The sequence below is a fragment of the Orycteropus afer genome, unplaced genomic scaffold (assembly GCF_000298275.1).
Source record: "Orycteropus afer afer isolate SDZICR_OR568_19922 unplaced genomic scaffold, OryAfe1.0 scaffold00717, whole genome shotgun sequence".
NCBI classification, from domain to species: Eukaryota; Metazoa; Chordata; class Mammalia; order Tubulidentata; family Orycteropodidae; genus Orycteropus; species Orycteropus afer.
In genome coordinates, this window is record NW_006922304.1 from 979528 (window position 1) to 996621 (window position 17094).

At 43.4% G+C, this 17094-nt stretch overlaps 1 protein-coding gene across 1 annotated transcript in view; it reads left to right on the top strand.

The window, feature by feature from the left end:
* Window positions 1-238: 238 nt before the first annotated feature.
* Window positions 239-17094, top strand: part of CDS2 (CDP-diacylglycerol synthase 2) — a 59079-nt gene continuing 42223 nt past the window's right edge. Inside the window, exon 1 of the mRNA XM_042783175.1 lies at window positions 239-312. Coding sequence (XP_042639109.1) covers window positions 239-312 — 74 coding nt within the window. The remainder of the gene's footprint in view (window positions 313-17094) is intronic.

Here is a 17094-nt window from a genome sequence, read left to right on the forward strand (position 1 = left end):
AGACCGCTAGCGCTCCGTGGGGCGAAAGGGCCGTAGCGGCTGCTGCGGCGGCGCTGGGCGTGGCTGGGATCCAGGGCAGCCGGCCCGCCGGGCAGCAGTGTGCCAGCAAGCCGCTGAGTAGCTGAGCGGCTCTAGGGCTGGGCGGGGCGGAGCCGGCAGAGCTCAGCGCCCGCGCTGAGCTGCCCGCTCCGGCGGCTGAGCTGCTCGCCCGCGGCGACTTCGCGCCGGGGTCTCCAGCATGACCGAGCTAAGGCAGAGGGCGGCCCGCGAGCCGGACGCACCGCCCGAGGACAAGGTAGAGGCGGTGTCGGAGTGATCGCGGCTTGGGGCCTCGGCGCTCCCCAGAGGCCCGCGGGGGGCGCGCGCAATGGGGTCGTCTCACCCTCTGACCCTTTGTCGCAGCTGAAGGCGGCACTGGGCCTGGGCAGCGCCGAAGGTCCTTGGGTGTGGGGCCAGCGGAGCGCGCGTCGTGGCTCATAGATCGTGGTGCCCAGACCCTCGGACTCGGCTTGGAGTCTGGTTGCGGAGTGGTATTACCCGGGCGCATGAAGGAATGCGCTAGGGTTACGCATCGCCGCTGGCCAGGGGACTGGTTGGAGGTTCCCTTATTCCCCACTTCACCGAAGCCTTGCTGGGTGTGAAGACGCCTTTACTCTGCAAATCCTTCAGTAGGAGGCGGCTTCTCTGAATGCCACTTAGGTTTTTCACTCCCTTTTAAAATTTGTTACTATTAATTTTTTGTGGGGTGATCAAGACAAGGGCATAGGATTTACCTCCTAGAAGATTTTAATCCCTTCTTGAAAGTTAAACCTGTTGGATTTAAGCAGAAAGTCCCCTTTACACAAGCAGTGAACCAGCTTGTTGGCCAGCAGGTGTTGGAAGGTACATTCCGAAAGGATGGGCTTGTTGCCTGCTCCAAGTGAGAGTAGAGAGGGTAAAAAGGAGGCCATCTTGGCTGGGGGTGAAGAAGAGAGTAAAACTCCTTTGGTTGAAATGAAAGGTTTGTGTAGGGGAGTTGAAGGAGGTGGAGCGTGTTTGTGTATGGAGGACATTGAAGGACAGAGTTGGGATTTTGGTGTGTGCTTTTCGAGTTAGCAGTGGTCAGGAGCAAGTGTATTTGGGAAATTCATCTGGCAGTGATGTATAGAACGGATAGGAGGGAGTCTGAAACAGAATGAGATACAGTTTAACTCAAGGGTTGCCACAAGGTGAAATGCAAATACTTTTCCTTGGTCCACACGTTATTCTAGACATTAGAAGCTTTTCCCCTACCCGTATGAATTTGCTTATCTTGGGTCCTTGGACAATCAACCATCACATCCCCACTTGATGGACGATTGGCCAGAGCTGTTGCCTTGCATCAGGCCCCCAGCACCCACTTACAGAGGCTGTGGTTTTTGATGACTAGAGGAAAGTGGCCTTAGAGAGACCTCAGGAAGGAAGAAAGCACAAGATTTGGCAACAGGGTATCAGTGGAGCAGTTACACTCACAGGAATGTTGACAAGAGTAAGGATATGTGTATGTGTGTGTGCGTGAAGTGAGTCCGGCTTGTTTGAGGTGAAAGATAAAGGGGTTGTAATATTTCAATTGTTGCTGTTGACAATGGGTCATCCAAAGAGAACTGCACATAGTGATTCTTAGAATTTCAGATTTTAGAAATTTAGAATTTTAGAGGATTGGGGGCTGGGGATACAGATTTAGGAGTCACCTGTAGAGACAGGGTTGGTCTTGCGGAGCCCAGTTTAAGGTTCTGGATGAGAGCTCCGACTTGATGCTAATAGAATAGAGGGTGTGAAAAACTCAGAACAAAACACTCAAACCCATTGCTGTAGAGTCAATTCCAACTCATGGTGACCCCATGTGTGTGTTATAGATAGGACTGCTGTTTAGGGTTTTCTTGGTTGTAATCTTTAAGGAAGCAGATGTAGTGGAGTGCAAACTGTATGCCCCACCCAGGGACATAATAACTATACCTACTAATGGTTAAAAAGAAAACTATGGGGTCCTCCTTGGGTCTCTTGTGCAGAGATAAACTGCCAGTTGATTAAATTCTTTATTGGCCCATGTTTAGGCGCAAAGGATATGAGGAGCTCTTCACCTAGGGGTGCCTTAACAGTTAACAATTGCACTTACACCATTCCTGCAGTGCAGAGTGGCTGTGGTTGGGAGGTCACTAGTTGTCTGTTGTTTCCTGAAACACAGCAGTGACTGCATTTTGTTAAAAGCCTGATGTATGTTGTAGTCCATTAGCCTAGAACAAGGCAATCAGCCCTGCTTCCCCATTACTCTGCATTTCTAAATTATCATGGATAATTTTTAATAGGACACGTTTTAGGGACTGTATAATACATTTTTGCCTTTCACGTATGTATGTAGTAGAATTTTTCAAAATCTTTATCTTTTTTCTACTTTGTCATTTGGGAAAAAACATACTTCTGGGATTCTGGCTTTACCAATATCTTTGTGGTAGAAGTTGCCCTGGTGGTACCATCTTTAAAGCACTCTGCTGGAAAACTGAAAGGTCAGTGGGTTCACACCCACCAGCCACTCCACGGTAGAAAGCTGTGGCAGTCAGCTCCTTTAAATATTAACGGTCATGGAGACATATGTTAACTTTGGTGATGGAAAGATAATACACAAAATGGGAGAACCGTCATGGAGACATATGTTAACTTTGGTGATGGAAAGATAATACACAAAATGGGAGAAGTCAGCACATGACCAAGGCAAAGGAAGACACTGGGAAGTATACAGAAGTAAAAGGCAACAATGGTAGATACAATTCCATTATACTCCTGCAGCAACAATAATAACAAACAGTAATTTAGGAGTGGATACACAGTAGATATGTAAAGTGAACAGATGTGGAATGGCATATGGAAGTACAACCACATATATAGGTTCAGCAGTGGCTATCTCTACATACATATTTGTATGTTCTGCAAATACCTCCATGTATATAATAGAACACACAAGAGGCATACTCAGATAAACTTCTCAGCCATAACCAAACACCTCATGGGCCTGAGTTACTGGGCTTGAAGGCTGGAGATTTTAGCCTTTGGAACATCTGGGTCAATTGGGATAACATAGTCCATAAAGACAGTGTTTTATATCCCACTTTAGTGAGTAGTGAGTGGAGTATTAGAAGCTTCCAAGTGACCATCTAAAATACAACTACTGGTCTCATTCTGTCCAGAGCAGAGAAGAGTGAAGAAAACCGAAGACTCAAGGAAATAATGAGTTCAGAGAACTAATGGACCCCACAATCCACAGCCTCTACAAGCCTGAGACCAAAAGAACCAAATGGTACCCTGGCTGCCATTGCTGACAGCTCTGATTGGGATCACGGTAGAAGGTGTCAGACAGAGTGAGAGAAAAATGTGAAACAAAATTCAATTTAATAAAGAAGACCAGACATACTGGTCTGATAGAGACTGATGGAACCCCGGAGACTAGGCCTGTTAGATACTGTGGTAGTTACATTTGTGTGTCAGCTTGGTTGGCCCTGGTTGAGTGGCTGGGCAGCTGGTGCTAGTTATTCCCTGTGATGAGACTGGCAGTCAACTCCATGGTGGGATCTACCACCAGCAGCTGAGTTGCCTTTGGGCTGTGGTCTGCTTCCTGTATATGAGGAGAAGCCTTGGGGATAGTCTCTAGCATATGGCATGCCTGGATCCTGCATGTAGCCGTGTCGTTGCACAGCAGCCTGTTATGTTCTGCTGACCTTGGGACTTATAATGAACTTAAGTTAATGGCCTGCCATGTGGTTTGGTAACATTGGGACTGTGCCTTTTTATTTGTCAACCTTGGGCTTCGCAGCCTCAGCAGCCAGCAGCTGTCTGAATGAAGAAACTCCTCTAGCTCCAGTGAGCCGGGAGCAGGAGGCGGAGCTGGACCCCAAGGTTGAGGGGCTTTCATCCAGCCCCTAGAGCCTGGCACTTTGAACTTGGACTTAAAACCTCCAAATTGTAAGAATAAACTCCTGTTTGTTAAGGCCATCCCATTTGTGGTATATTTCTTGCCAGAGCGGCACTAGGTAACCAGAACAGATACCCTTTAGACTCAGAATTGGACACGTTCCCTAAGACCACCTTACAGCCAAACAGTAGACAGGTCTATAAAGTGAATGGTAACACCCATGAGCAGTGTGATCCCCAGAACAGTTATGTGTAGGAAACTTCCAAAAGGGCAACACTTGCCCAGAAGCAGAATTCAGAAAGCAGGAAAACTAGGTGAATGGAAACTGAGAATCCAAGGTGGAAGTGGGGAGAATGCTAACACATTGAGGGGATTGCCACCAAAGTCATGAAAATTCTGGAATGGGAAATAAATGTGTAAACTTTCACCTAAACAATAATAAAATGTTAAAAAAGAAAAAAGATAAAGTAACTAGCATGTTGCTGGACACATCCAGAGCACTTAGTAAATACCGTATTTACACACACACACACACACACACGCACAGGCAGTCAGACGAGAGATTTACAGCCTTGGAAATCCTATGGGGCAGCTCTACTCTGTCCTACAGGATTGCAGTGATTTGGAATTTACTTGACTAGAGTGGGTTTGGTTTTTTTTGTGGTAGAATCCAAGGACATTAGAAATAATAAGGATGTCTTTTTAGGGAAATGAATTGGGGAATGGGAACTGACTTTCTTATTTTACAGGAGAAGAATTTAGAGAACAGTTTCAGGTCAGTTCTTTAAAAGAACTGGAACAAATTTGAAAGATTCATTGAAATGTTACAGTTGCTTAACTGCTGTGGCACTTGGTAAATAAGCAGACATCATTAGTTTCAAAATAATCTGGAGAATGTGTTTATTTTAAAAGTCAGAAAGTATTATATTTAGTATCTAAGAATGGACTTTTCAAAGCTAATTGCTTATAAAGGAAATGTTTCCCTCTGGGAACAGTGCTTATAATTTTAGTGTCCCAAAGCAGTATAGTTGCCAAACTAAGAAATTTGGAATTCAAGCATTGGGAATGATCCTGCCCAACCATGTTTTTCTGGCGGAGATTAGGAAAGAAAAGGATGAGACAAGGGCTTAAGGATTGGCACCTTAAACCTTACGATTGAGTTCCCATTTCAGGAGACTTTGTTTTGGAGGTTACAGTGAAGTGAAGGTCTTAGTCTTTTCTGTTTTATGTAGATGCTGAAAACCCAAAAGCCAAAAACCAGACTCGCTGCCATCGAGTTGATTTCAACTCATAGTGACCCCCCCTTGGGTTTCCGAGGTGTTAAGTGTTTGCAGAAGTAGATTGTCCCATCTTTCCGTGGAGCTGCTGGTGGGTTTGAACAGACAGCCTTCTGGCTAGCAGTCAAATGCCTTAGGCTCTACGCCACCAGAGTGCCTATCTTTTAGAAAGGGGAGCTTAAAGTTTACCTGAAGAGTGATTAAGAGCAGGGGCTTTAAGGGTCGTCTAGATCAACAGGCTCTGCTACTTAACCAGCTGTTTAACTTTGAGCAAATCACTTGCATGAGCCTCAGTTTGCTAGTTCCTAAAATGAGGGTGATAAAATAGCTTCTGCTTTCATAGGATATTTGTGTGGATTCAATGAGTATGCATGTTAGGTGCTTCACACATTGTAGTGACTCAAATGTAAGATGTTACAGGTTAAAATATAGTTTACAGGAAAAAAAATGTAATGTTCAGCTTCCACTTTTGGAAGGTGATTAAATCTTCAAATCCCAACTGTTTGGAATGACCTATTTGTATTTATCACCTTTTATCGAAAGTTTTATAGAAAGACCTATCTTCTCTGTTCATTTTTCTTGCTGGAGATTTCAGTACTCAGAATAATGGTCAAGCTTTAACTATAGAAGGAACATTTAAAACAAAACCCAACAACAACCCACTCCCATTGATCCCAACTCATAGCGATCCCCATAGGGTTTCCAAGGTGGTAAATCTTGACAGGAAGTAGATTGTCCTATCTGCCTTCCTGGGAGTGGCAGGTGGGTCTGAACTGTCAACTTTCTGGCTAGCAGTCAAATGCCTTAGGCCCTGTGCCACCAGAGCTCCTTAGAAGGAGCATTGAGCATCCTTATATATTGTTTCCCCTTTGTCACACCAGCTATAATATATTTCAAGACATAGGTGAACAAATAAAAATGGTTTCTGATAGACTTTGAGAGTGAACTACTAAAATTATTTTAAAAGTTGTAACTACTTCAGATATAGAAATGCCTTATTTATTTATTTATTTTTACTTTGAGAAATAATTAGAGAATTGGAAAAGCAGGAAACCTTAATTACTGTACTTTTACACAAATAGCCACACATTAATGTTTTTGCATACAGCGCAGCCTTCACTCACTCCCCACTCCCGCATTATTGTTAAAAGGGCTTAAAAGGGTGTGGGCATGGTGTCCTCCTCTAACTTCACCAGGGGGAGAGAAAAGGCTCAACAGAGGCAGCCCAAGGCTTATTCCTGTCTGGCAGGAGTCAGATACACCAGCACCCTCCAATGTTTTTACCAACTCTGCCACCAGGAGTTCCTCCTGCAGCCCTCAGTACTTCTCTGCTGGGTTTGGTAATTTGTTGCAGTGGTCACACAGAACTCTAAGATAATACTCAATGATTGCAGGGTTTATCAGGGAAGTAACAGGTTACAGCTCATGTAAGGAAGCTCAGGATACAGTTCTTCAATCAGGACAGTGTCCCCTCGGCCATACCCTCAGGCACTCTTTGGCCCCTGACCTGGAGGTGCCTCTGCCCTACTTGGGCAAGTGCCACAAAGCTCTCTTAGTTTTGCCAATAAGTACACCCCACTCTTGCCCACAGGTGCTCAGCTTTCTCATTCCGTGGGCTGGGAAGCCAGCTGCTCCCCATCTTGTGCCTCTTGGTCCTGCTGCCACCATCTCTTTGCTGGTCTCTCTGCCAAGGAGGTCCAGTATAGGGAACTCGGGTCCAAGAATGCACTCCACTCAACCTCCAGCTCTTCTCTCTTGATGGCAGTGAGATCCCTCTTTCTGCCTCTGGGAGGGCTCATTTTAAGCCTAGAAGAATGACAAAACTAACCAATCCCTACTTTGGGTGGTAGCGTTGGATGTTTTCGTAAAGTCAGATGCGACTCATGGTGACCCCTCCTTGGGTGGTATCACTACGAAAGTAGATTGCCCAGTCGTCCTTTTGAGGAGTGGCTTGGTGGGTTTGAACTGCCAGCCTTCTGGTTAGCAGTCAAGTGCCTTAGGCACTATGCTACCAGTGCTCCCGGGGCACAGACTGGTTACAGGGAACTCCACCACATTCAGGCCTTGCCTGGAACTGCCCCAGAGCAAATGCACAGTTTCAGTTGTTTATTTTTACGATTACCAGGGTACTACCAAACTGGATCCATAACTCAACTGTGGTTCATACCTTTATTATGCAAATATGATCAAAAGTAACATTTTTGGACTATTGCTTGTGGGTGAATGAGGTTGAAATTCAGTTCTGGCAATGTCACGAGACATGTAGTGTATGCATGGGTGCTGGGTTCCAAAACTTGTTCTCGTAATTTTGTCATTTTTGTCTGTTATATGTGTGTGCATGTTATTTATGTGGGCATACTGTTTGATAAAATAAGGTGTGCTTTCCAGACTTACAGGAGATGAAGGATTGGTTTGCCAGGTAGTCCAGGATTTCAGGTTTTTATTTGTTGATCAAACCATATAATTTTATTTCAAAAACTTATTTCTTCCATTTATATCAATTTGAAATTAGTTTTTTTTAAAAACCAAATTTTACTGAAATGTTTTGTGTTTGCACAAATTTATATCATATTTTATCAGAAAAATTTAATATCTTTTAAAGAGTTATTATTTCATAAAAGAGGATACCCTGGCCCAGAGAGTTTACTTCCTCAGCATCACACAGCAGATTAGATGCAGAATGGTTAATAGTATGAGGTCTTTTAATTCGCGTGTTTTTGTTCATTATGTTGCACAATCCTACCTTCAAGGGCACAGAAGTAATTTAAAGACTTTAAAAGCTTCTACAATGATTAACTTCAATAGAAAAAATGGCAGAATATCACTGTCTTAGTTATCTAGTGCTACTGTAAGAGAAACACCAGCACAGTGGATGGCGTAAACAAACATTTATTTTCTTGCAGCTTAGGAGGTTAGAAGTCCAAATTCAGGGGGCTGGCTCGAGGGGAAGGCTTTCTCTCTCAGCTCTGGAGGAAGGCCCTTGTCTCCTCTGAGCTTCTGCTCCTGGGGGATCTTCCCTGTGGCTTGGCATCTCTCTTCTGGTGTCTCTGCTTCTCTTGCTTGTTTTAATTTCTTTTAAATCTCAAAAGAGAGTGACCTAATCCAGCCTCATTAACATAGCAAAGACAACCCATTCCCAAATGGATTGTAACCATAGGCATAAAAAAAAATATGAAAACTAAACTCGCCATTGAGTCGATCGGACTTATAGTCACCCTTCCTTGGGTTTCTGAGGCAGTATCTCTACTGAAGTAGATTGCCCAGTCTTCCTTCCGAGGATTGGCTGGTGGGTTTGAACTTCCAGCCTTCTGGTTAGTAGTCAGATACCTTAGGCACTGTGCCACCAGAGCTCCCAGACATAGAGGTTAGGATTTACAACACTTAATTTTTTTGAGGGGGGCATTTGACTGCTAACCAACCAGTAGGTTGGTAGTTCAAACCCACCAGCTGCTGTGCAGAAGAACGATGGGACATTCTTACTTCCATAAAGATTTATCACCTTGGAAACCCCATGGGCATTACTGTGAGGTGGGTTCAATTCGACAGTGAGTTTGGTTTTGAGTTTTTTTTTAATTTTTTGGGGGGGATAATTCAGTCCATCATCACAATCATTTATTTATTTTTAATATGGCTACAAAATCATAAAATAGCAAAATAAGTCTTCAAAAATGTCATATATTGAAAAAGTAAGTGGTCAGTAAAATGTGGTAATTCTGTGAGGAAAAAGTATTTTAAAAAGTTGACTGGGTCCAGCTTTCCTGCTTTGTTGAGTCATTGTGGTTTATATAGTGGGAAGCCTTCTTAGGGGAGTGGCAAGTCAGGCATGCTTGAGAGGAACTCCCAGCGTGGTGCTGGGAGACCAGAGGCTCCTCCTGCATTAGCTTGTGAAGCTGCTCTGCATAAATGGTTTCCGGTTGGTGTTTCTGAGTATTGGAACCATTTGTTCTAGCAATAATCAGCCATTCAGTATTCAGTACTCCTTCTCCTTAGCACTTATGAGTCTGTAGTCTGCTATGTACAGGCCCTGTACCTCACAGGGAGAGTTGAGAGTCTGGGCTGGTGAGGGAAATGTTTAGGATTTTGCGATACCAGTTTTGGCACCAAATTCTTGCTCCAGTGATTTGAAGAAATAGACTTTTGAATGCACCTGGGAAACTCTTGAAATGAATCTTACACCTGATTTTACAGTGCACAACCATTTTAAATGGCTTGAAAAAATTGGAACGTCAATTTATCTGATTTTCATCCCCTTCCATCTTTTCTATAGTCTATACAGTATATTAAATTGTTGGCATTCCAGTAGGCTCCGCAGACATCCTGTCACTCCTACACACAGCTTGTTAAGCTACTCCCAGTGCTGGTACAGCCTCCCAGGCCCTGCTAACTGGCTGCCAGCCGCTGTTAGGGGTGAGAAAGCAAAGCCATTGGTGCATAATACTGCTCTGATTTGACAAAAGAGGCACACACACCCTGACCGTTGGCTATTGATTTTGTGGGGATCTCGTTGAAAGAAAACTAATGTGTTCCTGGCATTGGGCAGAGTGCTTCCCCTTCCAATTCTTGTCACATGGTGGTTACTTGTTTGAGGTAGTAGCAAGTGTCTCTCTCCCCACCCCCACCCATCTGTGTAGCCAGACCTGGTTCCCATTAGCCTGCTTTCCCTGTCAGTCACTGATCTTTGTTCTCATGTTGTTTGCCCCAGTAGTAGGATGGCATAGGGCCTACCAAGTTGAATAACCTTTTAAAAGAAAGTTAAACTTTATTTGACTGAGTGATAAGTGGCTCAAAATGTGAAAACAGAGGACATGAAAAATCTCCTTCCCTCTTCCGTAGTTCTCCTAGAGGCAGCCCCTCAGGCCAGGAGGAGGGACCACAGCTGGGGGAGAGATCTGCCTTCCGGCACAGCTGAGGGTGAGGCTGTACTGAAGAACAGTGTTCCTGATCCTGAATTGTAACCTGTTACTTCCCTAATATACTCCATAATTTGTATTTTATGTCTGTGAGTTGCCATTGTTATCAAAGCCAGCAGAGAAGTATCATAAGAGGGACGGTTGCTGTCAGAATTAGTAAAAATGTTGGAGGCTGGAGGCATATCTGACAGCTTCCCCGGAGGAATCAGCCTTGATCTGTTGATGTTGCTGCTGATCCTCCTACCTCCTTGTGAAGTTAGAGGAGGTCAGCTGCCATCCCTATGCCCTTTTTACGCCACTGCTCATGTGTTGGTGTATATCCTTTCTTTTTACACACATTCCTGCAGTGTGTGTACTACTGTTTTATAATATGTGTTTTTTTTACTGAAGTCTGTGCCCTAAACATTTTTCAGATCTTTAAAGATTCTAACTCAGTATTATTTTTAGTAGTTGTGTGATTTTATTGTGTGGCTGTACTTTAGCTTATTGCACTAATCAGGCATTTACATTGTTTCAAGTGTTTGCTTTTGTAAGCAGTCTTACAGGAAATAGCCTTGTAAAAACTTTTTTGCATGTGACTGAATTCCATAAATAAGGTCCTAGTTTAGAACTGGGAGCTCTGGCGTAGTGCCTGAGGCATTTGGCTGCTAACCAGAAGGCTAATGGTTCAAATCCACCAGGCACTCCTTGGAAGGAAGGTTGGACAATCTATTTCTCTAGTGATACCCCCTCGGAAACCCAAGGAGGGGTCGCTATGAGTGGGAGTGTGAGTTTAGAACTGCTGACTCAGAAAGGGATATGTACTTTGTTTAGGTTCTTAATACAAATACTACATTTCATTCCAAAAGTAAGTTTGTAGCCATAATAACTGTTTGAGAGGGTTGGTCCTTGTGGCTCCTCCTTCTGTCAAAGTAATATGGAGTATTCATTTTCCTTGATTTTAGGGAGGTATCTGAGCTTAGTGGTTACAAACACAATGAGTCAGACTGCCTACTTCGTAGCCTGACTCCACCACTCATTTGCCTCATTTTTCTCATCTGAATGATGGGGCTGACAGTAGTCTGCCCCATAGGAGCTGTATCTTAGAGTAACCAAATGGTTGGTTGAAGTATCTCTTTTTAGAAGTAAGTGGTGAAGAGGTGAAAGAATATTAATATTTTGTAAACCCCAGTGAATTAATAAAATAAGGCAGTAATCATCAATACTGTTAACATTACAGAGGCAACCAGATATTGTGTATCTCCTTATGGAAATGTACAACACTGTCTATGATGGAGTCTCTCTCTCACTGCCGTTGAGTCGGATCCGACTCATAGTGACCCCTCCTTGGGTTTTTGAGGCAGTATCACCACAGAAATAGATTGCCCAGTCTTCCTTCCAGTTACACAGATTATATACACACACATACACACACACAGTTGGCACTCCGTATCTGGGTTCTGCATCTGAGGGTTCACCCAACTGAGGGTTTACAGTGTTCTGGGAGAAAAAAGTTATTGATTAAAGCAACTCCTCAAAGGGTACCCAAACCAAACCCATTGCCATTGAGTTGATTCTGACTCGTAGCGACCCTATAGAACAGAGTAGGGTTTCCAAGACTAAGTCTTCATGGAAGCAGACTGCCTCATTTTTCTCCCACTTTGAGCTGCTGACCTTTTGGTTAGCAGCCGAATGCTTTAACATTAAAAGGCTAAGGAGTGTAAAGTGCTATTTACATAGCATTTACATTGTATTAGGTATTATAAGTAATCTAGAGATGATTTAAAGCATATGGAAGGATGTGTGGAGGCTGTATGCAAATACTGTGCCATTTTATGTAAGGGACTTGTGTATCTGTGGATTATCAACCAGTCGGTAGGTGGCTCGGGTCCTGGGACCAATCCCTAGCAGATACTGAGGGATAATTTTATATGTGACACAGGACTTATATCTAGAATCTATGAAGAATTTCTACAAAACAAATATATTAAAAAAAAGACAACTCAGTAGAAAAATGGGCACTTTAGATTGTCAGTAAACATATGAGAAGGTGCCCAACATCTTTAGCCATCAACACCGAACCTACTGCTATCATGTCAGTTCTGGCTTATAGCAACCCCATTGGGTTTCTGAGGCAGTAAATCTTTATGGTAGTAGATTGCCTGGTCTTCCTTCCACAGAGTGGCTGGTGGATTTGAACTGCCAGCTTGCTGATTAGCAGTCAGATGCCTTAGGCACTGTGCCACCAGAGCACCTTTCCTTCTTTCTTTTTTAAAATTTTTATTGTGATTTGGGTGAAAGTTTACAGAGCAAATTCATTTTCTGTACAGCAGTACACATATACTTTGTCTCATGACATTGCTATTTCCCACAACCCAACAGTTCTGTTACCACTTCCTCCCTTCTATTCTCCCATGATTGATCTCTCCAAGGAGTGTATCTGCCTAATGTAAATGTTCAGCTCATATGCCTGTCTTTTGTTTGGCTGGAAGCCATGGGTGTAGGTTCAATTCCAGACCTGAAGGGCAGCTAAGGGCCATGGCCACCAGGCTCTATCAGACCAGCATACCTGGTCCCCTCCCCCCCTTTTTTAAAAATGATTTTGAGTTTTGTTCCACATTGTTCTCCCATTCATCCAGGATCTCCTACATAGATCCCCCTCTGAGTGGTTGACAGTGCTAGCCGAGCACCATCAAGTTCTTCTGGTCTCATAGTCATATAGGCTGAGGATCACATGGTTTACAGGTCTTCTGGACTAATTGTTTCCATGTGTCTTTGGTTTTCTTCATTCTTCTTTGCTCTGGATGAGGAGAGAGACCCATCGTTGCATCTAGATGGCCACTTGCAAGCTTTTAAGATCCCAGTCGCGACTCGCTGAAGTAGGATGTGGAACAGTGTTTTTGTGTAGTATGTTATGCCAGTTGAGGTGGATGTCACTCCCCATTAATAGACATACATACCTAATAGTTCAGCCTGTCCACCCATCTATCCTCCTGTATATCCATGTTTGCCTTCATTGACAACATAGTACTGTATGTGTAAAAGGGTTCATCTTTGTTGTCTGTACCTTCCACGCACCTCTCTGTGTCGTCATCTTCCTCAGTACCACTGTGTTGATCACTCATTTGGTACATTGCCCTTCTCTTCACCCAAATCAATACTTATCTGTATCTATCTAGCAGTGTTCTCTCCCCTCCCCTCCCACCCTTGGTAACCAGCAAAGACAATTTCCTTCCATATATAAACCATTCCTTGAGTTTTTACAATAATGGACTAATACTATATTTGTCCTCTGTGATTGACTTATTTCACTCAGCATAATGTCCTCTAAGTTCATCCATGTTATGCAGTGTTTTGCAGATTCTATGTTATTCTTCAGGGTTGCGTAGTATTGCATTGTGTGTATGTACCATAGTTTGGTTATCCATTCTTCTGTTGATGGGCACCTAGGTTGTTTACATCTTTTTGCTATTGTAAACAGTGCTGCGATGAACATGGGTGTGCATATATCTGTTTGCGTCCTGGCAAAGCTCCTTCCTTTAGTTGTCAGGGAAGGCAAATTAAAACCTACCATAGGGTAGCATTGCGTATCTGCCAGAATAGCTAAAATTAAAAAAGACTGAAAATATTGAGAGTTGGCAAGGATATGGAGAAAATGAAACTTTTATATACTGCTTGTGGGTGTGTAAATTGGTACAGTCATTCTGGAAAACTCTTGACAATATTTACTGAAGCTAAATATACACAAATCCCTATACTCCTATAATTTCATTCCTAGGTGATTGTCTGTATAAATTTCACTAAATGACATGTTTTAGAATGTTTAAAGTACTGTTCTTTGTAGTAGCCCTAAACTGTAAACAACCCAAATGTTCATCAGCAGAAGAATAAAGTATAGTATATATCTGCACTGGAATTCTGTAAGCAGCAAAAGAAGAATGAATCATTGCCACATGCAAGAATCTTTGATGACTCTCACAAGCATACATTGTACAAAAGAAGCCAGACAGGAAAGTACATACTGCAGGATTCCATTTGTATGAAGTTTAAGAACTGAAAAACTATTCTATGGTGTTACAAGTCCGTAATGAGAGGGAATTAGGGGACTTCTGGGGCAGTAGTGATGTCTTTCATCTGGTAGCTAGTTATTCAGATTTGTTTGTGAATATGTGTGATCCTGTACACTTAAAATATGTGCACTTTTTGGTATGTATATTATACCTCAATAAAAGTTTATTTAAAGAAAGGATGCATATCTTTTAGAGATGCATTCTGAAATATTTACAGAATAAATAGTGTGATGTTTAAGATTTGCTTCAATTAACTGGGATGGTGGGAGTGGGTGGCATGTAAGTGAAGCATGATTGATGATCAGTTTTTTAAAAACATTATTTTGTTATTGTTGAGAAGATGTACAGCAAAACATACACCAATTCAACAATTTCTGTAGTATGATCCAGTGGCAGTGATTCCATTCTTTGAGTTGTGTAGTTATTCTAACCTTCCTTTCTGAGTTGTTCCTTCTCCATGAACATAAACTCACTGCCACCTAAGATTCCTATCTAATCTTTTGGGTTGCCAGCTTGATCCCATAAAGACAGATCTTAAGAGAGCACAGTGCTCCAGGCAGACGCTTTTTACTAGTTAGGTGAACTTGTTTGGTTTTAAGAAGACTTCAAGATACATACATATGTATGTATACACGCATATATATATGCACATATATGTATACATATGTGTGTATATACACACGTGTATTTCTTTAGGGAGCTCTGGTAGCATAGTGCCTAAGGCACTTGACTGCTAACCAGAAGGCTGGCGGTTCAAACTCACCAGCCATTCCTCGGAAAGAAGATGGGGCAATCTACTTCCGTAGTGATACTGCCTCGGAAACCCAAGGAGGGGTCACTATGAGTCGGGTCCAACTCGACGGTACATAACAACAACAACAACATATTTCTTTATGTGGTGTGTGTGTGTGTGTGTGTGTGTGAGAGAGAGAGAGAGAGAGAGAGAGAGATTTCTTTTTTAAAACAGAGACCAAATTTTATTAGTGGTCACCAGGGTGGGAGGGAGTGGAAGTGGGGCCAATGACAATGGAAAAAATCACATTGATCAAGGGCAAGGCTGTGTAGCCAGCTACTGCAATTGATGTCAACAGGTTGTACACTCACAAAAAGCCTAAGTGACAAATGTTGCATGACATAATACACTCACAACAATGACCAAAAAAAAAAAAAAAAAAAAGTTCCTGCTGAGACTGTCCATGCACAACCAAAAACCTCATGGGACTTCGTTCCTTGACCTGGAGGTCCAGGGCCATGGCCTCATGGGACATCCCAGTTAACTGGCCCAACAACCAGTCTAGTAGCTTCTGTTGTCTCCTAGTGCATTGTGTAGTGCCTGGGTTCCTAAAAGCCCAGAAATGGTAATCCAAGGCGCAAATGAGGGTGGGGCAGGGTACCTTAGTGGGGGTTGGGTCATTGGATCAAAGGCAGAGGCCTGGCCTGGCTGTCACTGCCTTGAAGGAAGCTCTGGATTTTTGATTTTCATGGGCTCCCTGCTCCCTGACAGAGCTACCAAGGGTGTTGGGATTGTTGAGAGGGATGAGCAGGGGCCACCCATCTGAAAATACTGTGAGGGCAGGAGAGAGAGGGACCCTGAGGATGGAGAGGGGGGCAGTGCTTGGACCACCTGCAGGTGGTAGTGGGGGCTGTGCTTTCCTGAAGTGAGAAGAAGGGGAGGTGACACCAGCGACCCGACAAGGTGTTCACAGTACAAGTGAGGTAGGGGATAAGGTGATGGATTCATCCTCCATTTTTGCATGGCAAAATGGAACCTAACTTTGGAACCTAATTGTGTCAATGAGTGAGGAGTGGGTGTATGTTTCTCATGTGAAAGAAGTCTGGAGGTTGGCATTTCAGAAGTTTCACGGTGTGAAGGATTCATGTTCGTTCTATCTTGCATTTCATCCATCTTGAAAATGTGGCTTTCACCTCTGGTCTAGGATGGCTGCTGGAATTCCAGCCATTACATCCATACTTCAGTCAGCAGGAAGGAAGAAAGGAGAAAGAAGAGGTCTGCTCCTTGCCTTAAAGGACACGACATAGAAAGTGTACTTACTATTTCTGCTTACATCCCATTGGCCAAAATTCAGCCACATATCCTTGCCTACCTGCAAAGGAAGCTGGGAAATGTCTTCTGGTTGGCCACATGTGCGTTGCGGTTTGTTATTACACTGGAGGGAAAGGAGAATAGATTTGGGGGACATCCAGCAGTCTGAGTATTTCCAAATTTCCAAAGGCCTGAAGATGCCTTGGGGACAAATGACAGGAGATGTAAGATGCAGTAAGGAAGAAAAGCTGGAGAAGAGAAGGGTGAGAGTAGCCAGCCGCTTATGGTTGCTGAGGGTCTTCACTAGTGGTGGCAAGCAGCTGGTTCCCTGACAGGCAGAAAGAAAAAGGGGTTTGTCTTGCCTGTTTGGGGATGGGAAGGAGGGGCCCGGGGACAGGCACAGGAAGCTAGCTGCCTGCTCCTTCGTGGTGGATCCCTATAGAGCACAGGCCTGAGGGTCTTTTAATGTCTGGCGCAGGACACTTGCACAGTAAATGTTTGGTAAACAAAGGAATAGATATGGAGAAAACCATCCCAGTAGCTCCCAAGTATGTCCAGCCCCATTTTTCTAAAAGTAGAGGAAAAAAGCCAAGTTCTTCAGCAACACATCCCTTATCATCTAATTTGTGTATCTGGATCTCTCTGTAGGACAGAGTAGTAATTGTTGTTTAAAAGGATAATTTTGAATTTTAGGAAATTGTGCGGAAATGTCCTGCTGAAGACAGCCAGAAGTGGTGGTGCTGCAGGAAGATGACTTTGGATACAAGTTATCATCAATAAATAAATGTACACTCCCTCTCCTGCATTGCAGCAGAAATAGATGTCTTCTAAATGTTGAAACAGTAACTTGCTGGAGGTGGTAGGTAACTGGTGAAGGCTTGGCTGAAACTCA